This window comes from Hemitrygon akajei, chromosome 14, assembly GCF_048418815.1.
Source record: "Hemitrygon akajei chromosome 14, sHemAka1.3, whole genome shotgun sequence".
NCBI lineage: Eukaryota > Metazoa > Chordata > Chondrichthyes > Myliobatiformes > Dasyatidae > Hemitrygon > Hemitrygon akajei.
Genome location: NC_133137.1, coordinates 67,501,099 through 67,526,064, shown reverse-complemented (window position 1 = coordinate 67,526,064; position 24,966 = coordinate 67,501,099). Strand labels below are relative to the sequence as shown.

The 24,966-nt window shown below is 42.6% G+C and overlaps 1 protein-coding gene across 1 annotated transcript in view; it reads right to left on the bottom strand.

Annotated features, from left to right (window-relative positions):
* The window catches only part of LOC140738657 (laminin subunit beta-4-like), a 139,271-nt gene that overhangs the window by 44,253 nt on the left and 70,052 nt on the right, over positions 1–24,966 (bottom strand). The window contains exons 18-23 of the mRNA XM_073066277.1: positions 20,363–20,474; positions 17,790–17,967; positions 10,851–10,994; positions 9,519–9,750; positions 6,307–6,464; positions 2,403–2,609 (exon numbers count right to left, since the gene is read on the bottom strand). Of these exons, the coding sequence (XP_072922378.1) occupies positions 2,403–2,609; positions 6,307–6,464; positions 9,519–9,750; positions 10,851–10,994; positions 17,790–17,967; positions 20,363–20,474 (1,031 nt within the window). The remainder of the gene's footprint in view (positions 1–2,402; positions 2,610–6,306; positions 6,465–9,518; positions 9,751–10,850; positions 10,995–17,789; positions 17,968–20,362; positions 20,475–24,966) is intronic.

The following is a 24,966-nucleotide window of genomic DNA, read 5'->3' as shown; positions in this document are numbered from 1 at the left end:
CTACCTTTGACCTTTAGCATATAAAACTGTCATGTAATATTGGGTCAGGAGGCCTTTTCTTACAAGAGTGTCTCAATATGATGCCTGCTGCAGAGACATCGACTGTACTTCTTTCTGTAGATGCTGCCTGGCCTGCTGCGTTCCACCAGCATTTTGTGTGTGTTGCTTGAATTTCCAGCATCTGCAGATTCCCTCGTGTTTGTGTAATACTAGATGCTATCTTTCTGAGGCATCACTCCTTGAAGATGTCTTGGATACCATAAAGGCTGGCATCCAAGATGGAGCTGTCTAATTTTATAACTTCCTGTATCTTCTGTTGATCTTGTGTGGTAGCCTGCCCCTCCCTGCCCCATACCAGACAGTATTACAGCCTGTCAGTATGCATTCCACAGTGCACCTGTAGAAGTTTTTGAGTATTTTGGGTGATAAACCAAATCTCCTCAAACTCCTAATGAACTATAGCCGCTCATTTGCCTTCTTTATAGCTACATTAATATGTTGGGGCCAGGTTAAATCCTCAGGGAACTTGACACCCAGGAACTTGAAATTGCTCACTATCTCCACTTCTGATTCCTCTATGAGGATTGGTTCGTGTTCCCTCGTCTTACCATTCCACAATCATCTCTTTAGTCTTACTGACTCTGAGTGCAAGGTTGTTGCTATGACACCACTGAACTAGCTGGTATATCTCGCTCCTGTACTCCTCTTGTGTCCATCTGCAATTTTACCAACAATGATTGTATCATCAGCAAATTTATAGATGGTATTTGAGCTATGCCTCACCACACAATCGTGGGTATAGAGACAGTAGAACATTGGGCTAAGCATACATGCCTGAGGTGTGCTGGTGTGGATCGTTAGCAAGGAGGAGATATTATTACCAATCCGCACAGGTTGTGGTCTTCTGGTTCGGAAGTCGATGATCCAATTGCAGAGGGAGGTTCAGAGGCTCAGGTTCTGTAGATTATTAATCAGGACTGTTGAAATGATGGTGTTAAATGCTGAGCTGCAGTCAATGAACAACATACTGACCTAGGTGTTTGTATTGTCCAGGCGATCTAAGGCCATATGAAGAGCCATTGAGATTGCGAAAGCCTATTGCAAAGGTGGTTACGAAGGCTTATGGAATGCTTGCTTTTATTAGTCGAGGCACTGACTTCAACATTCAGGAAGTTATGCTACAGCTTCATAAAACTCTGGTTAGGCAACATTTGGATTATTGCATACAGTTCTGGTCGCCCCACTATTGGAAGGGCTTTGGAGAGGGTGCAAAAGAGGTTTACCAGGATGCTGCCTGGTTTAAAGGGCATGTGGTATCATGAGAGGCTGGATAAACTTGGGTTGTTTTCTCTGGAGTGCTGAAGGCTGGGGGGAGATCTGATAGAGGTTTACAAGATTATGAGAGGCATAGACAGAGTAGACAGGGAGTATCTGTTTCCCAGGGTTGAAAGGTCTAATACCAGAGAGCAAGTATTGAAGGTGAGAAGGGGTAGGTTCAAGGGGAATGCGAGGGGTAAGTTTTTTATTCAGAGAGTTGTGGATGCCTGGAATACATTGTGTGGTATGGTGGTAGAGGCAAATACATAAGCAGCTTTTAAGAGATGTTTGGATAGGCACATGGATGTATGGAAGACGGAGGGATTTAGACATAATGTCAGTAGGAGGGAATTAGAGTTTGGGCATTTTTGATTTGCTGTTTAGCTGATTCAGCACAACATTGTGGGCTGAATGGACTGTTTTTGTGCTGTACTCTTCTTTGTTCTTTATTTGCTATGAGTCTAAAGCTTTCTTAATATTACTAAACATTTAAAAGATGTACTTTGAAGGAAATATATTTATCATTCATGGCTATTAAACTACCGTTTCACCACAAATTCACTCTAGTCTATGGAGTAGCTATGGAACGTTGAATCTGAACGTCGAAACCTTGTTTAATATTGATGGTGAGAATAATCAATATTATTATATTCAGCCATGCATTGATTCTGTATTGAATCTAGTATGTGGTTTACTTAAATTTTTGCAGTTTCACAAAGTTTTCTCATTACAGACCCTGAAGAAAACTTGCAGCTCAGGTTATTTTTAAGAGGTGTTTAACCCCCTGCCTAGCTTTGTACGCAACGCACTGAAAGGTCAGTTGAAGACACTTTAACATGTTAACATCGAAAGTGCTAATTTCTGTCCTGCACAGTGTGGAAATGATACATTTCTGCATGTTAGAACATATTCTCTCACTGAGCAAGCTTCAGTGATTGTTTGTTGTTGGTCACACAGCAACCTGTTAAATGTACTCTCGGTTCCCACAGTACTAATGAAATTCTACCCTGAAGTTTTTGCTGTAGAAGTATTAGACTACAACAGGGACAATCTCGCTAATGTGATTAATCTGCTGAAAATCATACCTCTACAATCCTTGTTCACTGCTGACCCATAATATCCGGGCCTGCACAGCTGACAGTTTTCTCCGTAGGTATCATACAGGCATTTCAGACACTCGCCAGTCCACTGGTCACAAGCCCCTGTATCTCTTCTGTCTATGTTATCATTGCAGCTACAAGGCAGACAGCGATCTCCGTAGAAGCCAGGGGAACATCTGTCACAGTGAATTCCTGAACAAAAATACAAAAACAAATATTGAACACCATCTCATTGCAACATCTAAGTTTAGGGCAGGGGTACACAACCTTTTCTTATGTTATGGACCCCCACCATTAACCGAGGGGGCCGTGGACCCCCTGATCTAGGGAGTCAAATGTAGTGACATTAATCCCAGTGATGAGATTTGTAAGGGTCACACGACTCAGAAACTAAACACATTGTTTCAACAAATAGAAATGCTACTTATTTATTGTTCTTGTGAAAATTAAGAAGTTAGCTACAAGTTACCAGTCTCTGACAAATGAGACAAAGTAATCCACCCTTCCCTACCCCACTTCACTCCATTTGCTCATCATTCCCTACCACTGCCAACCTCTGTTACAACCCTCCCTTTCACTTCCATACGTTGACTATCTTGCTGTACAGTCTCAGTCCTAATGCAGAGTCTTGAGGCGAAACATTGACCATCCCTACCATCCCTCTGTCTCCACAGATGCTGCTCGACCCACTGAGTTTTTCCAGCATTTATTATTTGGGAATATTTCTTTTTTCTCAAGATTTTAACATCTGTTGTTTTTTCTCCTCTCTGCACACTGTCAGTCTTTTTTTAATGGATTCTTTTGGGTTTCTTTGTTTAGTGGCTGCCGGTAAGAAGACGAATCTCAAGGTTGTATAATGTATAGATACTTTGATAATAAATGTACTTAAAACTTTCAACTGTCTAGCAACGTTGATTCTGAATTTTGAATACATTCACTATAAATTCAAAGTCATATCAGTTTGTTTGGGCCATTGTTAGTTAAAGTTAAAGTCTGTCCCGAGCCTTATGGGCTCATCAGACCAGTGCTTATGTTGGTTTCCGTGGCGTGAAGCGACTGAGAGTATGAGACTTCCCCCCCCCCGGATAGGACGCATGTCTATTGCGAGGTTCACCCCCAGCATTTTGCCGGTACCCATTTTCAGCTGGGTGGACTGGAGCAATGTGTGGTTAAGTGCCTTGCTCAAGGACACAACAGGCTGCCTCGGCTGGGGCTCGAACACACGACCTTCAGATCGCTAGTCCAACGCCTTAACCACTTGGCCACGTGCCACACTTTGGGCCATTGATGAAACGCTTTCTGGTGAGGGACTGGGAAACACATTGCAGCAACGTGTGTCTTAGTCTCATTTCCCCCATTACTTAAAGAGTGATAATCCATCTGCAACTCAGCTTCTACTGGTTTTCAGTAAGACCACCACACAGAGATTAAATATCTGTTTTCTGCTTCCCATGCAACTCTTTGATACTTAATTCACATTTGTTGGTTGTGTAATTACTGAGCATCAAAAGGAAAATTCACTCTTTCCTCTTTCTTCCCCTTCTGCTGTTATCCAGTTCACGGAATCTCAGGTGTCCTCCGATGAAATTTGGCAGCAACTTTCAAATTAGCAGAAGTGAAATCAGAACTTTAGAATTTTAGGGAGAAACAAGAGAATGTGGATGCTAAAATTTGGAGCAAAAAACACACTACAAGAGGAATTTAGCGGGTCAGGCAGCGTCTGTAGAGGCAGAAGGATGGTCAGCATTTCTGATCAAGACCCTGCATCAGCCCTGTGAGTCCCTCCAGCACTTTGTTTATTTGCTCAGAATTTTAGGGAATTGACTTGAGAAGCATTTGCAACAAATCATCAATTTTAAACTAAGTTCATGAATGGCTCAACCGCAACAATCAAAAAACTCACGGAGCAGGCTTTCAAGTTGCTGTATCGGGACAGAGGACATGAGATTAACTAGTGCCATAAAAGGCTGTATACTTCATGATAACCATTGTAAACACAAGGAATTCTCCAGATGCTAGAAATCCAGAGCAACACATATAAAATACTGGAGAGATTCAGCAAGTCAGGTAGAATCAATGAAGGGGAATAAACAGTCAATGTTCCGGGCCAAGACCCTTCATCAAGACAGTTGTAGGGCAACTGCAGAAAATCTCAGTAGTGTCTGATGCCTGTTACAGATTCATTGTTTCACAAGGGTGAATACCAGGACTGAACTGCTTATTAGGAGATCAAGGGGAAAGAAAGAACCAGGGGTGTACGGGAACGGATTGGTGGGTGATAAGGTCAGGCCACGGAGGCCGATCAAGTTTCAAGGAATGGATGTCAATGCTAACATTGATTGAGGCCTGGCATGAGAGGTAAGAGGACTGCTGGTGGTGGGTTTTGGCTAGCTGAACATCAGTGTGCTGTTGGGGACGGGGAAAGGTAATTGGAGATTGGCTCTTAATCAGGAGTTTCGATAGGCAGGCAGAAAGGGAGTCAAGAATTGCAGTTCTGGAATTTGGGTGTCAGGGGTGATTGACAGGAGAGTAGATAGGTCAGTTGGTAAAGAAGACCCGAAGGATAGAAGAGAAGTATTGGGATTACCATAATGGGGTCCCTGCTCAGAGTAGGAACCTCACTGTTGCAGGAGTGGATAATAATGAATTGTCCTGGGACAACTTAGGCTAAATTCCCATAAGACCATAAAACATAAGAGCAGAATTAGGCCATTCAGCCCATCAAATCTGCTCCATTTCATTATGGCTGATTATTATCCCTCTCAACCCCATTCTTCTGCCTTCTCTCTGTAACCTTTTATGCTCTGACTAATCAACAATCTTTCAGCCTCTGCCTTAAATACATGCAGTGACTTGGCCTCCACAGCTGCCTGTGGCAACGAATTCCACAGATTCACCACCCTCTGGCTAAAGAAATTCCTCCTCATCTCTGTTCCCAATGGATGTCTCTCTATTCCGAGGCTGTGCCCTCTTGTCCTAGATTTCCCCCTCCATAGGAAACATCCTCTTCACATCCACTCCATCTCGGCTTTCAACGTCCCATGCCCAAAAGCAATGGAATACAGCACTTAGTCCCTACCCACATAAGGGAGCAAATGTACGCTGTTAGTTGAATTTCTGCTATGATGAAAAATGTCCAGAAATGGTTATTATTGCATTTTCTTCCAGGGAAAGTCAAGATTTTATTAATTAATGCTGAAATAAACTGCACTACTCTATATTTCTAGTCCATTTTGCTGACACAATTGCAGCGACTCTATAAAGTATGGAAAGCTATACCGTGAATGAAACCACAGATCCTCACATCAAGTGTAAATGTTTATTAGATAACTGGATATGGATGGGGCTCAAGGTTCAACTTTACTTTTCATATTAATGTAGTTTTGCTTTTATCTAGCAATGCATTCACTCGCCAGACAGAAATAATGTAGATTCAAGAAGCCACTTTTTAAATAAAGCATTTGGACACTGTCAGAGCTCACAGTATACATACCAAGTGAATTTGATAATGGAAGCAGTATTGAAGAAATGGAAGGAAATTGCCAATCCATTTAGCCCAGAATCTCAGTCTCAATAAGTAGATCTCATACTAAGTAATCATAGGAGTTGCACTATTGGTTTCAGTGCCTCAAGGTGGAAAGATCAGCCAGGATACCCGATCTTAGTCAGTAATACCTGATCAGCACTGAAAACTGCACCTTTAAATATGAGGTCCAGGTTAACTCTGATCAAAGAGCTACATGCTGTTTCAAGATTTATCTTTGTAGAATGCCACCTGGGCTTTAGTGAGCAATAAGATGTGGAACCCAGAATGGATCAGCATATTCAAAAGAGGAAAGTGAATCTTACATCACCTGGAAGTTGGCATTTGAAGCCAGAGCCTACATACCTGCATAGCCTTCAAGGCAGTTACAAATCCATTGTTGAATCTGAGGGTCTTCATAACAGGAATGGGCAAAATAGTGTCCACTGTTAGGAATATCAGGGCACCGACAGGGCTGACAAGGTTCATTTAAAGTAGGGTTTCCATAGAAGCCTTCACTGCATCTACAAAATGCAAATATAATATTTCAATCACAAATGTTAAAGATGGCAGTTTGGAGCATTAAATATATCTAGTATGGTTATTCATTCACTGAGCAATGTGATAGATATATAATGATAATATAATATTATCCTTATCTATTCAATTAGATGAACTAATTCTAAGTGGTAAGGACCCGGACCCACTGCAATTTGCCTATCACAATAGCAGGCCTCTGGCAGACGCAATCTCAATGGCTCTTCACAAGGCTTTACAAACACCTATGTCAGGACGCTGTTTGTTGACTATAGGTCAGTGGTTAACACCATCATTCCCACAGTCCTGATTGATAAGCTACAGAATCTGGGCTTCTGTACCTCCCTCTGCAAATGGATCATCGACTTCCTAACCAGAAGACCACAATCTGTGTGGATTGGAATAATATCTCCTCCTTGCTGATGATCAACACTGGTGCCCCCCCGGGGGTATGTGCTTAGCCCACTGCTGTACTCCTTCTATCCCCATGACTGTGTGGCTAGGTATAGCTCAAATACCATCTGTAAATTTGCTTGTGATACAACCATTGTTGATAGAATTTCAGATAGAAACATAGGAACATAGAAAATAGGTGAAGGAGTAGGCCATTTGGCCCTTCAAGCCTGCACCACCATTCAGTATGATCATGGCTGATCATCCAACTCAGAACCCTGTACCTGCTTTCTCTCCGTACCCCCCGATCCCTTTAGCCACAAGGGCCATATCTAACTTTCTCTTAAATATAGCCAATGAACCGGCCTCAACTGTTTCCTGTGGCAGAGAATTCCACAGATTCACCACTCTCTGTGTGAAGAGGTTTTTCCTCATCTCGGTCCTAAAAGGCTTCCCCTTTATCCTTAAACTGCGACCCCTCGTTCTGGACTTCCCCAACATCGGAAACAATCTTCCTGCATCTAGCCAATCCAATCCCTTTAGAATTTTATACGTTTCAATAAGATCCCCCCTTGAATATAAGCCTAGTCGATCCAGTCTTTCTTCATATGAAAGTCCTGCCATCCCAGGAATCAATCTAGTGAACCTTCTCTGTACTCCCTCTGTGGAGATGAGAGGGCATACAGGAGCGAGATATACCAGCTAGTTGAGTGGGGTTGCAGAAATAACTTTGCACTCAATGTCAATAAGACGCAAGAGCCGATTGTGGACTTCAGGAAGGGCAAGATGAGGGAACACAAACCAACCCTCACAGAGGAATTAGAGTGGAGAGAGTGAGCAATTTCACGTTCATGATGTCGAGATCTTTGAGTAGCTAACCCGGTCCCAACATATCGATGCACCTATAAAGAAGGCAAGGAAATGACCATATTTCATTAGGAGTTTGAAGAGATATTTGGTTTGTCAACTAAAATACTGAAAACTTCTACAGATTTACCGTGGAGAGCAATCTGACAGGCTGCATCACTGTCTGGTATTTGGGGGGAGGGGGTGGCTACTGCAGAGGACCGTAAGAAGCTACGGAAATATGTAAAATTAGTCAGCTCCATCTTGGGTACTGGCCTCTATAGCATCCAAGACATCTTCAAGGAGCAGTGCCTCGGAAAGGCCACATCCATTATTAAGGACCCCATCACCCACAGTGTGTCTTCTTCTCATTGTTACCATCAGGAAGGAAGAACAGAAGATTGAAGGCACACACTCAGTGATTCATAAGCAGCTTCTTCCGTTCTGCCATCCAGTTCCTAAATGGACACCTAGTTCAGAGGAAAATGATTACAACATTTGCAGATTCTGAATGGCTGGTGTCATTCCCGATGCAAGGTCAATATCCATTTAGGAATTGGACGGCGGAGGGAAGAAGATGTTCATGAATCACTGAGCGTGTCGCATTGTACTGCTGCTGCTAAGTTAACAAATTTCACAGCACATGCTGGTGATAATAAAACTGATTCTGATTCCCTTGAACCTGTTCACAAGGAATAGGAACAGCTTAAACCTAAATAGTTAATCTTAGAGAAGTTATGTTAAATTTGCACAAACATTGGTAATACTTCCATGAGGGTATTATGACCGTTTCTTTTCACCTCCCTTTGGGGAGGATCTGAAGGTTCAGGTTGACATGAATGAGGAATTTCAGCTGAAAAGTTAGTCTGGAAAATGACAGTTGCTTTGTCCAAGTCAAAGAAGAGTTTGAGAAGTTTAATAGAGGTGCACAAGATCAGGACTGTTTCATGTATGGTGGATAGAGGGACATTATTCCCATTTGTAGATGATTCAAAGATTGAGGGTGCATATTTAAAATGTTGGGCAAAAAATACAAGCAACATGTGAAAGAATGTCTTTATGCAGATAGTAATGATAATTTATGGTTCACTGCACTTTAGATGAGATGGAAACAGAATTAGTCTGAGATTTCAAAGCGGAATTGGGCCACCATTTGAGAAAGAATAGTATGTGGGGTTTTATTGAAAGATCAGAGGAATGGGATTGATATCTGAAGATGGCACTGGCTGAATGGACCTAATTGCTTCCTTCTAAGCAGGAACAATTCCACAATTTTAAACTAGAAGCATTTCAAAGTTGTAATTATTCGCAGTGTGACTCCATTCCAAATGGACACAGGATATGTTGAATCCACCCTGAATGACTCATTTTACAGATGCTGTGGTGAGAAACAAAAACATTGACAGTATAATTTATCAATAGACAGGACATGAACATTGAGTATAACAATATTTGTGCTGGTCCAGCTAGGAGTACAACTGTCTCTTTTGACAGAAAAGCAACCCGATAATCTGCACATGCAAAGAAACCTGAAAATTTGTGTCCAAGATGATGTTCACATTTTGAAATCTTATTGATCTTAAATACTCTTTAAGTTATGTTTATTCCATAGTATGATGATTATATTAATTACTATATTAAAACAACTCACAATCAGCGATTGTAAAATGATCATGTGCAGCCACAGATGAGTCTTGCAACAATGCTATCATCACAACTGCTTATTTAAGCATTTAGAACATCAGTAACAATAGCGTGCAAAACATTGACAATGTTAAGATTAAAATGTTCGCCATTCCTACCGCTCGCAGTTAGGGCCAGTGGTGAAGGCCCCGCAGTTCTGACAAGCCCCTGTCCAAGGATCACAGCTCTCAGAATAGCCGTTGCATTGACAGGGCTGACAGTTTGGGAATCCATAATATCCAGGCTGGCAACGGTCACAAGCACGATTAACAATATTCCTGCGGCAACCGCACTGTCCAGTTACCTGATCACAGATGGAATTGGCAGATCCTTGATGGTCACAGTAACAGGCTGGGAAAGGAAATGCAAAAGGAGTAGAGAGGTCAGGGAGCTCACAGCTTTATCAAAGCACTCTCAACACTTCGTTCTTCTGACGTCAATCCATCAAACTTCACAAACTGACAGACAATTTCCTTTTTAGATCATTTGGGGCTTTAATGCGGCTAGACCTGTTGCTGAAAGCTCAGGTCACACTCAACTTCAGAAACAACACGATGCTTGCAAGGCAGGTGTTACTGACGCAAAGGGGGTGGGGGGACAATGGATCAGGGTCCCCATCATTCCTGTAGGTGTCAGACCTGGTCAGTGTCTGGTAGGGGAATACACTGGGACTACCAGGTCAGTAAGAATGGACAAACAAATGATCCAGCCAGCAGACTGAATTCACCAAAGGATCTCAGCCACATTGCATTACAAACACTGCACAAACCAATGTAAAAAAATGCAGATACTATTACCTTCTCACAAAACTTCAGCTACCCTAATGTCAAATTTATATGAAGGTTAGCCAGTTTTAAATCATCTCTGGCTGCCATCATGGATTTTAAAAATAAAGTTCTATAAAAGGGACAAAGCTATGAAAAGTGAAAAACAAAGAGAATTAACAGAAAATGCAGTGCAGCAAATCAAATGTACGTTGTATAAAAGAGAAACGGAAAACATTTGGGTTGCATCCATAAGCAAAAATACCAAATTGCCTGATGAAAAATATCTTATAAACTGATAAGCAGCAGTGTTCGTTCCACACTCCAAGAATCACATAATTTGCTGCAGAAGCCCTTTACAAGAAATAAAAATGGAGAGCTTTGATCATTGTGAGATGAGGGCAACAATGACAAAAATCATTCCACTTTGAGCTGATCTTTTGTCACTTCAAGAAACCCATGCAACCTGAAGACAGTGAAGCAAATTCAAGCCTCTATATTTTTTTTTACCAGAACTGAATCCAATATAAAACGAGCTAAAACATGATAATGAATATCCTACTTCAAACACTGATTAAGTTTCATTAAGCTTCAACAGATTTGAACAACTATAAGCAGGCGTGCCAAATATTTTTAAAATTATTGATCATACACAGTTTGTATTAACCTCCCATGATTCTGACTCACCTGAACAGCCACTGGCCCCAAATCCGTAAAATCCTGGTGCACAGGAGTCACAGCATCGCCCGATCACGCCCTGCTTACACTGGCACTGACCACTAAACTTCCTGCAAATGGGACTGATTGACCCCTCAGGGTCACAGCGGCAGGCTGTGGGGTAATGTAAGGAAAGTCAGTTTGATTCACAGAAAACAATTGGAATTGGTTTCAGTTATCACATGTACTGAGGTATTGTGAAAAGCTTATCTTGTGTACGGTTCATACAGATCAAACCATTACACAGTGCATTGGAGTAGAACATAGTAAAATAATAACAGAATGCAAAATAATGTAACATTTACAGAGAAAGTGCCGTGCAGATAAACATAAGGTGGAAGATTATTATGAAGTAGATTCTGAGGTCAAGAATCAGAATAAGGTTTAATATCACTGGCATAGATTGTGAAATTTGTTAATTTTGCAGCAGCAGTAGAGTGCAATTCAGAAATTAGTTGGCAGAGGGGAAGATGCTGTTATTGTACTAGGGAACCATTCAATAGTTGTTCACTGTTCAGAACAAAATGCAAAAATAATATGTATTTCAACAGTATTTAGGAAATGCAGAACAAGAAGTAATGCTCCATAATCTTCATGCCTCACATAGTTCTTTCTCCAGACTTCCTTTTCTCCTCTTGAAGCACAGGAGCATGTATAAATTGCCTTGGCATTCGGGAAGATGACTGACTTTGGTGCAATTCATGAAATGCAGCACGCCTGAATTTCTTTTCTGCCAGATGTATTATGCTTATTGAGTTGAGTTGCTGGGAGTGAAAACAAGATATTGGTTGCTCTCTGGTATTTGAACTTACAGTCTGTTCTTTAGAGATAATGGTTGTCCAGATGTGATCCTGCGGCTGGTACTTATCTACAGCAGCTGAATAAATGCCAATTGCAAAATCTCCTTTGGACAACTGGCTAGGTCCATTGAACACAGAGGAAGGGGAAGAACCCAGTAACATTTCCCTCATCCCATCCCTGGAGCATCTGCATTTCAACTTTACTGAGGGTGAGTGCTTTGCTCATAAGATCAGAAGACATAGGTACAGAATTAGGCCATTTGGACCATTAAGTCTGCTCCACTGTTCCATCATGGCTAATTTATTATCCCTCTCAAAAACCACTTTCTTGCCTTCTTCCTATTAGCTTTGACACCCTTACTAATCAAGAACTTATCAACTTCTGTTTTAAATATAGCCAATGACTTGGCCTCCACAGCTGTCTGTGGCAATGAATCCCACAGATTCATCACCCTCTGGCAAAAGGAAATATTCCTTGCTTTCTGAGACTGAACCCTCTGGTTATCGACTCCTCCACAATAGGAAACTTCCTCTGCACATACACTCTATCAACAGGTTTCAATGAGATCCCCCCTCCACCCATTCTTCTAAACTCCAGTGAGTACAGGCCTAGAGCCATCTAATGCTCCTGATATGTTAACGCTTCCATTCCTGGGATCATTCTTGTGAAACTCCTCTCAACCCTCTCCAATGTCAGCATATCCTTTCTTAGTTAAGGGGCCCCAAACCGCTCACAATACTCCAAGTGCGGCCTGACCAAAGCTTTTTAAGCCTCAGCATTATATCCTTGATTTTGTATTCTAGTCCTTGTGAAATGAATGCTAACATTGAATTTGCCTTCCTTCCCTCTGACACAAGTTAACCTTTAGGGAATCCTGCACAAAGATTCCTAGGTCTCTGCACATTTGATCTTTGGATTTTCTCTCCTTTTAGAAAATAGTCTACACTTCTATACCTTCGACCAAAGTGCACGGCCAAGCACTTCCCTACACTATGCTCCATCAGCCACTTATTTGCCCATTCTTCTGATCTGTCTAAGCCCTTCCACAAGCTCCCCACTTCCTCAGCACTACCTGCCCCCCCCACTTATCTTTGTATTTTATGCAAACCCGGCCACACCGCCATCAATTCTGTCATTTAAATAATTGACATATAATGTGAAAAGAAGCAGTCCCAATACCAACTCCTGCAGAAGACTGCTAGTCACTGGAAGCCAGACAGAAAAGGCCCCCTTTATTCCCATGCTTTGTCTCTTAGCTTCCAGCCAATCTTCTAATAATGCTAGCATCTTTCCTGTAATACCATGGGCTCTTATCTCGTTTAGCAGTTTCATGTGTGCCACCTTGCCAAAGGCATCCTGAAAATCCAAGTACACAACATCCACCGATTCTTCTTTGTCTATCCTGCTTGTTATTTCCTCAAAGAATTCCAACAGATTAGTCAGGCAAGATTTCCCCTTAAGGCAATGATACTGACTTTGGCCTGTTTTTTTTTTGTATCTCCAAGTACCCTGAAACCTCATCCATAATAATGGACATCAACATCTTCCCCAACCACTGAAGTCAGCTAACTGGCTTATAATTTCCTGTTTTTTGTCTCCCTCTATTCTAAAAGAGTTGAGTGACATTTTCAATTTTCCAGTCCTCCAGAACCAATACTGAATCATGAAAGATCAATGCTAATGCCAACAGAATCTTTTTCAGCTACCTTTTTTAGAACCCTGAGTTATTGAGTCCATTTGGTCCAGGTGACCTATCTCTATGACCATAAGACCATAAGATATAGGAGCAGAATTAGGCCATTTGGCCCTTTGAGTCTGCTCTGCTATTTCATATTGGCTGATCCCTTTTCCCTCTCAGGCCCAGACTCCTGTCTTCCACCCTGTAACCCTTCATGCATTGACTACTCAAGAATTATCAATCTCTACCTTAAATATACATAAAGAGTTGGTCTCCACAGCTGCTTGTGCCAAAGAATTCCGCAGATTCACTACTCTCTGGCTAAATAAATTCCTCATCTCCACTCGATTTACGAGGATGTTTCCTCTGCTGAAAGACTCCCCCACCATAGGAAACATCCACTTTGTCGAGGCCTTTCATTATTCAATAATTTTCAATGAGATCACCCCTCATTTTTCTGAATTCCAGTGGGTAGAGTCTCAGAGCCATCAAACGCTCCTCATATGACAAGTCTTTCAATCTTGGAATTATTTTCATGAACCTCCTTTGAACCCTTGCCAATGTCAGCACATCCTTTCTTGGATAAGGGGTCCAGAACTGCCCATAATACTCCAAGTGAGGTCTCACCAGTGCTTTATAGAGTTTCCACATTGCATCCTTGCTTTTATATTCTAGTACTGAAATGATGCTATCATCACATTTGCCATCCTCACCACTGATTCAATCTGCAGATTAACATAGAAACATAGAAAACTTACAGCACAATACAGGCCCTACAGCCCACAAAGCTGTGCCGAACATGTCCTTATCTTAGTAATTTCCTAGGGTTACCCGTAGCCCTCTATTTTTCTGAGCTCCATGTACCTGTCCAGGAGTCTCTTAAAAGACCCAATTGTATCTGCCTCCACCACTGTCACTGGCAGCCCATTCCACTCTCTGCGTAAAAAAACCTACCCCTGGCATCTCCTCTGTACCTACTTCCAAGTACCTTAAAACTGTGCCCTCTTGTGTTAGCCGTTTCAGCTCTGGGAAAAAGCCTCTGACTATCCACATGATCAATGCCTCTCATCATCTTATACACCTCTATTAGGTCACCTCTCATCTTCCACCGCTCCAAGGAGAAAAGGCTGAGTTTACTCAACCTATTCTCATAAGGCATGGTCCCCAATCCAGGTAACATCCTTGTAAATCTCCCCTGCATCCTATGGTTTCCACATCCTTCCTGTAGTGAGGTGAGCAGAACTGAGCACGGTACTCTAAGTGGGGTCTGACCAGGGTCCGATGTAGCTGCAACATTACTTCTGGGCTCCTAAACTCAATCCCATGATTGATGAAGGCCAATGCACCATATGCTTTCTTAACCACAGAGTCAACCTGTGCAGCAGCTTTGAGTGTCCTGTGGACTTGGACCCCAAGATCTCTCTGATCCTCAACACTGCCAAGAGTCTTACCATTAATACTATATTCTGCTGTCATATTTGACCTACCAAAACGAACCACCTCACACTTATCTGGGTTGAACTCCATCTGCCACTTCTCAGCCCAGTTTTGCATCCTATCAATGTCCAGCTGTAATCTCTGACAGCCCTCCACACTATCCACTACACCCCCAATCTTTGTGTCACCTGCAAATTCACTAACCCATCAATCCACTTCTTCATCCAGATGATTTATAAAAATCATGAAGAGTAGCAGTCCCAGAACAGATCCCTGAGGCACACCACTGGTCACTAATCTCCATGCAGAATATGACCCGTCTACAACCACTCTTTGCCTTCTGTGGGCAAGCCAGTTCTGGATCCACAAAGCAATGTCTCCTTGGATCCCATGCCTCCTTACTTTCTCAATAAGCCTTGCATGGGGTACCTTATCAAATGCCTTACTGAAATCCATATACACTACATCTACTGCTCTTCCTTCATCAATGTGTTTAGTTACATCCTCAAAAAATTCAATCAGACTTGTAGGGCACGACTTGCCTTTCACAAAGCCATGCTGACTATTCCTAATCATATTATGCCTCTCCAAATGTTCATGGCTCCTGCCTCTCAGGATCTTCTCCATCAACTTATCAACCACTGAAGTAAGACTCACTGGTCTATAATTTCCTGGGCTATCTCTACTCCCTTTCTTGAATAATGGAATAACATCTGCAACCCTCCAATCCTCCAGAACCTCTCCCGTCCCCATTGATGATGCAAAGATCATCGCCATAGGCTCAGCAATCTCCTCCCTCTCCTCCCACAGTAGTCTGGGGTACATCTTGTCTGGTCCTGGTGACTTAACAACTTGATGCTTTCCAAAAGATCCAGCACAGCCTCTTCCTTAATATCTACATGCTCCAGCTTTTCAGTCCACTGTAAGTCATCCCTACAAATGCCAAGATCCTTTTCCGTAGTGAATACTGAAGCAAAGTACTCATTAAGTACTTCCGCAATCTCCTCCTGTTCCATACACACTTTTCCAGTGTCATAATTTATTGGTCCTATTCTCACACATTTTATCCTCTTGCTCTTCATGTATTTGTAGAATGCCTTGGGGTTTTCGTTAATCCTATCCACCAAGGCCTTCTCATGGCCCCTTCTGGCTCTCCTAATTTCTTTCTTAAGCTCCTTCCTGATAGCCGTATAATTTTCCAGATCTCTATCATTACCTAGTTTTTTGAACTTTTCATAAGTTCTTCTTTTCCTCTTGACTAGATATACAACAGCCTTTGTACACCGGAGTTCCTGTACCCTATCATCCTTTCCCTGTCTCATTGGAACGTACCTATGCAGAACTCCACGCAAATATCCCCTGAACATTTGCCACATTTTTTCCGCACATTTCCCTGAGAACATCTGTTCTCAATTTATGCTTCCAAGTTCCTGCCTGATAGCCTCATATTAACCTTGCACAAGGACTCCCAAGTCCTTTTGCACCTCAGTCTTAAATTTTCTCTCCAATTAGAAAATAGTATAGTTTTATTTCTTCTACCAAAGAGCATAACCATACACTACCCTGTAATCCTTCTACCACTTCTTTGCCCATTCTCCTAATCAGTCCTTCTGTAGCCTTTCTGCTTCCTCAAAGCTACCTGCCCCTCCACCTATCTTTGTATTTTCTGCAAGCTTTGCAACAAAGCCATCCAAATCTTAGACATATAATGTAAAAAGAAGCGGACCCAACGCAGACCCTGGTGGAACACCCACTTCATCTACGTTCAGATTTTTCATCTTCCCAAGCACCTTCTCCTTAGTAAAGGCTACCACACTCACTTCTGCTCCCTGACACTCTCAAATTTCTGATCTTTACATTTAACTGTCAATCCATCGGTTCTGTGCAATCTCAACTTTGATTTATCATGTCATAATAGACTGGGGACCGTCATGCTTTTGACTTCCCTGCATTCAGCTATGTAAATTGCTTTGCAGGAAAAGTTGTTGAGGATTTGAAATGGGAAGTGTTGGACAAAGAAGTTCAAAATCATGAAGGGATGGCAGTGACGTGTTGCAGAGGGTTTTCCAGTGATGTATAGACAGACTGCAGGTTCTAACCAAGCAGCACTGGATCAGTGAGTACCAAAATATAGGATAAAAGAGCACAACCCCCGGACCTGTTACTGAACTGTGAGGAAGACACCCAGGTATGCCGAGATTATTGAAGATAAAACACAAAGTATTCAACAGGAATTCGTAAGACTGTGAGCTGAAGATTTCAGGATTCTGGAAAAATATGAATGTCCATGTGGGGAAAGTCAGCTGGGGAATATTAATTGAAATGTTACCTCTTGATAATTCTCATTTCCACTGATTTGAGACTTGCTGCCATGCATTTGGAAGTTGTGATGTATGCTTGATGCTGTGTTATGAAAATATCTCAAAAGGGCACATGACGATTTTTTTTCACCTGGAGTGTGTTGGAATCTAGAACACAACACCTGAATGGGTGGCAGAGGCAGGTACTCTCAGAACACCTAACAAGGCACAGAAGGCTACAGATCAAATGCTGGTGAATGGGATTAGGTAATGGTGGGCCAAAATGTTTCTTGCTGTGCCACTGGCTCTAAAAAGCAAAAAACATTTTCAGAAATAGTAATCACTTTTTTACTTACAGCTTCCCCATTATTACAAATTGTATTTGATTTATTCAGATATCTTATTGTAAATCATCTTTATTAAAAGGAACAATTTCTTGCCTCTTGGCACAGGATGTTCGTTGCCAATGGCAATGTAAGAGCCTCAGCAAGAGGCCCGATTGATATTAGCTTTAGTCAGCATCAGGATAAACTCTGAACCTGACCATTTCTAAGGATGAATGTGTCAGTATTGACATGGTACAACCAGGTTTAGTGAATTTGCCAGCTCAATGCATTTCATGAAACAACTTGAGGTCTTTGTTTGTTGCGGTATACAGATATTTTACAAGATCATTTTCTTCCTTGTACTCACCAACAGCTCCATTGTGGATTCGAGCAGACATGCTGGCTATCAGTTTCTCACACACTTCTGGCAGGGTCTGGGGTCCCAACTGAGAGGCAATCTCAACACATTCGTATCTTCTGTACTCATTCAAGTCTGACTCAGTGCAAAAATTCTCTAGGGAATTAATCCTTGGAATCAAACCCAACTAAGGATGGAAGATATAAAAAGAGTTTCATAAATTAGTACTGTTAAATGATTTATCGTGGACATCTGGGAAGGAAAACGTGAACCAGAGTGTGGAGTTTTGTAATAGGGACTTAGCTAGCCAATGGTACTTGGCGCTGATTTCAAACGCAGGGCCAGTAACCATAAGTTGGGAGTTGAAGAGAAATGCAGGAGACAGAGCTTAGGATCACTGTATGAACTGAGTAACAATGGCAGCTATGTGAACGGCTGTCTCTCCTTCGGGATGAACCTGCTTCTCACTTACTGCCCATTATGCCACAGACATTTAGGGCAACAGTGAAGATCCTCTATTTCTGGCAGTGTTCAGGCCTTCCTTCATCATGTCAGTAGCCTCCTCTTGGTTTTCACTACTGTCAGTCATGCAAGTCCTGGGTGGAGACTCAGGAATACTATAGCAGTCAGATAGAGAAGGATTCTTCACTGTTGTTTTGGTAACAATTTGGTTTGACCAGTCAGGGTTGTTAGTCCTGAGTGAACCCCTGATCCTGGAGGACAGATGGACCACTGTTAGTCTGGCTTCTAATCTTTGACCTGACTGGCATGTGTGACCCTACCAAGAGTCAAAACATAAAGCCCTGACTCCAGCCAGCATAGCTCTCTGGGTCTTGGAGGCATGCAAGCCTCGAAACCACAACAAGGTTGTGGTCCTATTAAAGGGAACCTGCCCCTGTTGGCTGGGAGATCACACCCAGGCTGGAGCAGGTCACTACGACTGGTCAACTGTCAGGAATATTGTTGCAACTACAGATATCCTACCTCTCCCAGAAGTCCCGGGAGTCTCCTGCATATTGATAGCAGCTCCCTGATGACCGCAAATTATATAATATCCCGGAAATTGATTTTTTTGAGCGCAAACAAGAGAGAGAGAGAGAGAGAGAGAGAGAGAGAGAGAGAGGGAGCGAGTGACAGACGTAGCGGGAGAGTGACAGAGAACATCCTGATTGGTTTCTCTTTGTGCTAAGTAGACCTATCAGTTTTCTCTGTGGGCGGGCTTTACAGTCGACCTCTCTCTCGCTTTCATTGTCCATCAGTTCAGTTTAGTGTCCTGCAGCGCCATGGCAGAGTGTTCCAAAAAAAGAAAATACAAAATGTACTTCACCCCAGACTACAATAAAGTGTACCCCTGCCTAATAGGGGTCAAAAATAATGACAGTGTTGCTCGCTGCACTGTTTGCAACAGAGACTTTTCTATTACCCATGGTGGGTTAAATGACTGTAAGAGACATGTTGAGATGACTTTAACAGGTGTCATTCATTCATTAACATAGCTAACGTTATTTAAACTAGTTGGCTAGCTGCTAAGGAGTTACTCTATTGATTAGAGTATAATTAGAACTCTACTCAAATCCTAACTGTGATGTAGAAAGGGCATTCAGCACGGTGCGTCACATTAAGACAGAATTCAGAAGTCAGCTGTCTCACGAAACACTTGTGATTTTGATGTTTTGCAAAATTAACAAATTCATTGACACAGACTGCTATGAGGTTGAGACTTCTGGCAAAATTCTCAAATCTGCCAAGCAAGCCACATCACAGTACAAGGGAAGTTTGCAAAAGAAATAGAAAAGCTATTTGCATTAGCGCTTAACTATTAGCATTGAGACTGCCAACAAAATACTCAACAAGGAATATATATTCATATATTCTTTCATAATCAAATATCCTGTATACATGCATCCTTTGAGGTCAAGTGGGGGGTAGGGGTTGGGGATATGGGGTTGCTGGGGGCAGGGGTGGTGGTGTTACCTCCCTGAAATGAGTTTTTGCAGGGTAGGATGTCTGAAACCAGATTCTTCATTGTTGTTTCAGTACTATTAGACATCCCTATTTACTGGGATCCAGGAGAGATGTGGGGTCTCTGGCCCAGGCAGTTTGTTGTAGGTGTTGAAACTGCTGGGACAAAAGAGCGGTGGGTAGTGGCAGGGCAATCTAAACGGGTATATAGTAGTGGTCTGAGGAAGGGTCCGCTCTTGGGGAGAGCAACCAACTGGCAGTTGAAGAGTTGGGGGCGGGGGGCAAGCAAAGAAATCAAGAAATGTAAGGGTAAGGAGGAGGGAAGATACAAAGATGGAAAGAGGTGAACGAAGGGTTAGGGAACTGAGAGGAGGGTGGAGCAAAGGAGGGGGCCCCTAAGGAAGGGTTGGAGAAAGGGGAGGAATCATTAACAATCTGTGTTGACATGGGATCCAAGTGGGAAATGTGGCATGTGTTAACTTTGACACAGAGTAATCATATCTGCAATCTATATCTTTCTCAACACAGTCAGAAATTGGAAACAGCTGGTACAGTGAAGCTGCCCCTTCTTGAACACATTGTAAACCGACAAAACAAAAAGATATCACTCTGAAACTTACAGAATCGATCAAGATGTGATTGCTGGTCCGAGAAGAGAAGTGATTGAAGTAAATATCCACAATATACTGTACTTGTGGCTCCAGACAGATGGGGGTTTGAAGAATTGCTATTCTGTTTACGGAGGAATACAAAACAACATGTTTCTTACAGTGTCCTTTACAAAAGTGCTTCTTATTTCAGAGATTAGCTACACATCTTAAATAAGTGGTCCTTACCTGACTTTATCCCTTACACTGAATGAATTTCTATTCTGTCATCAAACTCCAGTTGTCATCTCAGAGCTATTTAAAAAAAGTATCTCAAATATAGATATTTGATATCTACGTAAGGTCAATAAATCCACATGGGAATCTGCTAAAGCAAGGCTGTTGCAGCCACGGCCAACAGGGATGATGTCCTTGTACAAAGCAGAGAGCAAGAGTGTGCTCATACGTTTCTAGCAGAGTCTGGAGCAGGACACCGAAATCTGCTGTCTGTCAGATCAGCAGTCAGATAATCAGTTCCTTTCTCGAAAATCCTGATGTTTAAAACAATCCAGTAGTGTGCTGGTGCTGTTTACTGGCCTTATTTAACATGCTTAATATGCTCAGGGGAAAATCATGCTCACGTTTCATGTTTAATAGTCAAGTCAAGTCACTTTTTATTGTCATTTTGACCATAACTGCTGGTACAGTACTCAGCAAAAATGAAACACCGTTTTTCAGGACCATGGTGCTACATGAAACAATACCAAAACTACACTGAACTACATAAAAACAACACAGAAAAAAACTACACTAGACTACAGACCTATCCAGGACTGCATAAAGTGCACAAAACAGTGCAGGCATTACAATAAATAATAAACAAGACAATAGGCACAATAGAGGGCAGTAGGTTGGTGTCAGTCCAGACTCTGGGTATTGAGGAGTCAATATAGATGAGCTAATAAAGGATAGGAAAGTGAGGGGAACATTAATGATGGCAGATGAGTACAGAACTGAACTGAATGACTGCAGAGGATCAAAGGTCACTTTTCTTGTTTGGTCAGAGTAGATGTGGAACTTAGTGGTTAATTCTGCAAGATGTAGAACTTTCAAGATGTAGAACTCTGGAAGTAGAGCAACATGTGGAAGTTTGTGTAGGGAGTTTTAGTTACTCATTCACAAGATGTCAATGTTAATCTTTACATTTTGTCTACAACTCATTACCGAGTGGCTCATTTGACCACCATAGACAGCAGCTGCAAGCCAATCACATTGGTGAGTTTAGAGTCAGTTTTTGAGCACATTGAAAAGATAGCAGTTTCCTCCCTAAGTGAGATTTCTTTCACAACATGATGGCTTTATAGTTACCATTATTGATAATGGATTTTCTTTCCTAATCTGCATGTCAAATTAGAAAACTGCACACCTCTGGATCGATAGTCCAATGACTTCACCATTATACTATTGTACCTGTTTAGTTATTGATATGCATGGAAATAAATTATAATCAGCACATTTCACTGAAAAGAGAGCGGCAGAGTAGTGTAGCGGTTTTATTACATTGTCAGACTGGGAATCGTTTCTTGTCACTGTCTGTAAGGAGTTTGTATGTTCTCCCCATTGCTGTGTGGGTTTCCTCCAGGTGCTCAGATTTCCTCTCACATTCCAAAGATGTACGATTAGCTTTAGTGAGTTGCTATGTTGGCACTGAAAGCATGGCAATGCCTGGCCAGCACAAACCACGCTGATTTGATTTGATGCCAACGCGCATTTCACTGTATGTTTTGATGTACATGTGACAAATAAGGCTAAATCTTTAATCTTTTATCTTTGAAGAGACTATTCATACTGATCAAAGTACAAACTTGACCCCCAACCCAATGCTTTTCCACATAGTCAGACAACTGAGTGCTTTCTTCAGCTTAAGACCAGCAAGATTGATGCCAACTTCATCAATTCCATCCAAAGCAAAACACCACAACTGATATTATAAATGAACAGATTAGGAGCATGGAAAGCAGGTGTGCAGTAGATAAAGTAATCCAACCATTGCATCATAGAGTCAGAGGCATACAGCACAGAAACATGTCCACCAATTTTGTGCTGATCATGCAGCATCCATTAACAGTATTCCTATTATTGACACTAGAACTTTTGCCCATGAATGAACTGTTGAGATCTTGAGCCAAGAACCTTTTTTAGAACTGGAAAGGAAGGGGAAAGATGTAAGACCAGAAAGGTGGGGGGGGGGGGGGGGAAGGAGGCTAGTTGGACGGTGATGGGAGAGGAGAGTGGACCATAGGAGAAAGGGAAGAAGGAGGGGCACCAGGGGGAGGTGATAGTCAAGTCAAGTCATTTCGTTGTCATTTTGACCATAACTGCTGGTACAGTACACAGTAAAAGTGAGACAAAGTTTTTCAGGACCATGGTGCTACATGAAACAATACAAAAACTACACTGAACTACATAAAAACAACACAGAAAAAACTCCACTAGACTACAGACCTACACAGGACTGCATAAAGTGCACAAAACAGTTCAGGCATTACAATCAATAATAAACAAGACAATAGGCACAGTAGAGGGCAGTAAGTTGGTGTCAGTCCAGACTCTGGGTATTGAGGAGTCTGATGGCTTGGGGGAAGAAACTGTTACATAGTCTGGTCGTGAGAACCCGAATGCTTCAGTGCCTTTTCCCAGATGGCAGGAGGGAGAAAAGTTTGTATGAGGGGTGCATGGGGTCCTTCATAATGCTGTTTGCTTTGCATATGCAGCGTGTAGTGTAACTGTCTATAATGTTGGGAAGAGAGACCTTGATGATCTTCTCAGCTGACCTCACTATCCGCTGCAGGGTCTTGTGATCCGAGATGGTGCGATTTCCAAACCAGGCAGTGATGCAACTGCTCAGGATGTTCTCAATACAAACCATGTAGAATGTGATGAGGATGTGGGGTGGGAGATGGTCTTTCCTCAGCCTTCGCAGAAAGTAGAGACACTGCTGGGCTTTCTTTGCTATGGAGCTGGTGTTGAGGGGCCAGGTGAGATTCTCCGCCAGGTGAGCACCAAGAAATTTGGTGCTCTTAACAATCTCTACTGAGGAGCTGTCAATGTTCAGCAGAGGGTGGTTGCTCTGTGCCCTCCTGAAGTCAACAACCATCTCTTTTGTTTTGTTCACATTCAGAGACAAGTTATTGGCTCTGCATCAGTTTGTTAGCCACTGCACCTCTTCTCTGTAAGCTGACTCGTCGTTCTTGCTGATGAGACCCACCATAGTCGTGTCATTGGCGAACTTGATGATATGGTTCGAGCTGTGTGTTGCAGTACAGTCATGGGTCAGCAGAGTGAACAGCAGTGGACTGAGCGCACAACCCTGGGGGGCCCCCGTGCTCAGTGTGATGGTGTTGGAGATGCTGCCTCCGATCCTGACTGACTGAGGTCTCCCAGTCAGGAAGTCTAGGATCCAGTTGCAGAGGGAGGTGTTCAGGCCCAGTAGGCTCAGCTTTCTAATCAGTTTCTGAGGGATGATTGTGTTGAATGCTGAACTGAAGTCTATGAACAGCATTCGAATGTATGTGTCTTTTTTGTCCAGGTGGGTTAGGGCCAGGTGGAGGGTGATGGCAATGGCGTTGTCTGTTGAACGGTTGGGACTGTGTGTGAACTGCAGGGAGTCCAGTGAGGGGGGCAGCAGGGTCTTGAAATGAGTAGAAGAGATAAGAGGCCAAAGTTGGGAACAGAAGAGGAGAGAAGCGGAGGAAAAGTTTTACTGGAAGGAGAAATTGATGTTCATGCCATCAGGTTGGAGACTACCCAGATGGAATATGACGTGTTTCTCCTTCACCCTGAGAGTGGCCTCACTGTGGCACTAAAGGAGGCCATGGACCAACATGGCAGAGTGGGAATGGGAACAGGAATTAAAAATGTTGGCCACTGGGAAATGCCACTTTTGGCAGAGGTAGCAATGGTGCTCCACAAAGTGACCCCTCAATTTATGATAGGTCTCACCAATTTAGAGGAGACCGCAATGGGAGCACTGAATGCAAAATATTCGGAGGTGAAGTGTTGTTTCGCCTGGAAGGACTGTTTGGGCCCTGAATGGAGGTGAATGGGTAGGTGTAGCACTTTGACTGCTCACAGAGGTAAGTGCCAGGAGGGCGAGTGGTGGGGAGGGACGAATTGCCAAGGGAACCATTGAGGCAGTGATCCCTGTAGAAAGTGGAGAGTGGGGAGGAGGTAAAGATGTGTTTGGTAGACCTTATTTAATTCTCCCACATTCTCATCAACTCTGCCCTTCTCCCAGCTACCCCAGGTTCTACTACTCACCTATACACTAGGGGACAACATACAATGGCCAAACTGGCCTACCAACCTGCTCATCTTTGGGATGTTGGAGGAAATTCGAGCACCTGCAGGAAACCTGTATGCAAGTTGCACACAGATACCACCTGGGTCAAGGTTGAACCTGGACCTTTGTTACACTGGGGCAGTAACTCTGCTGGCATTGCCACTGCATTGCCCTTACTTACCCTCGCAACATCACCCCAAGCTGTCACCTCACTTATTCTGCTGGAGATGACAGTACATGCCTAAATTCAGCGAAGTGCTTTGGTGTATTTGCAAGTTGGGTCCTGCTGACTATA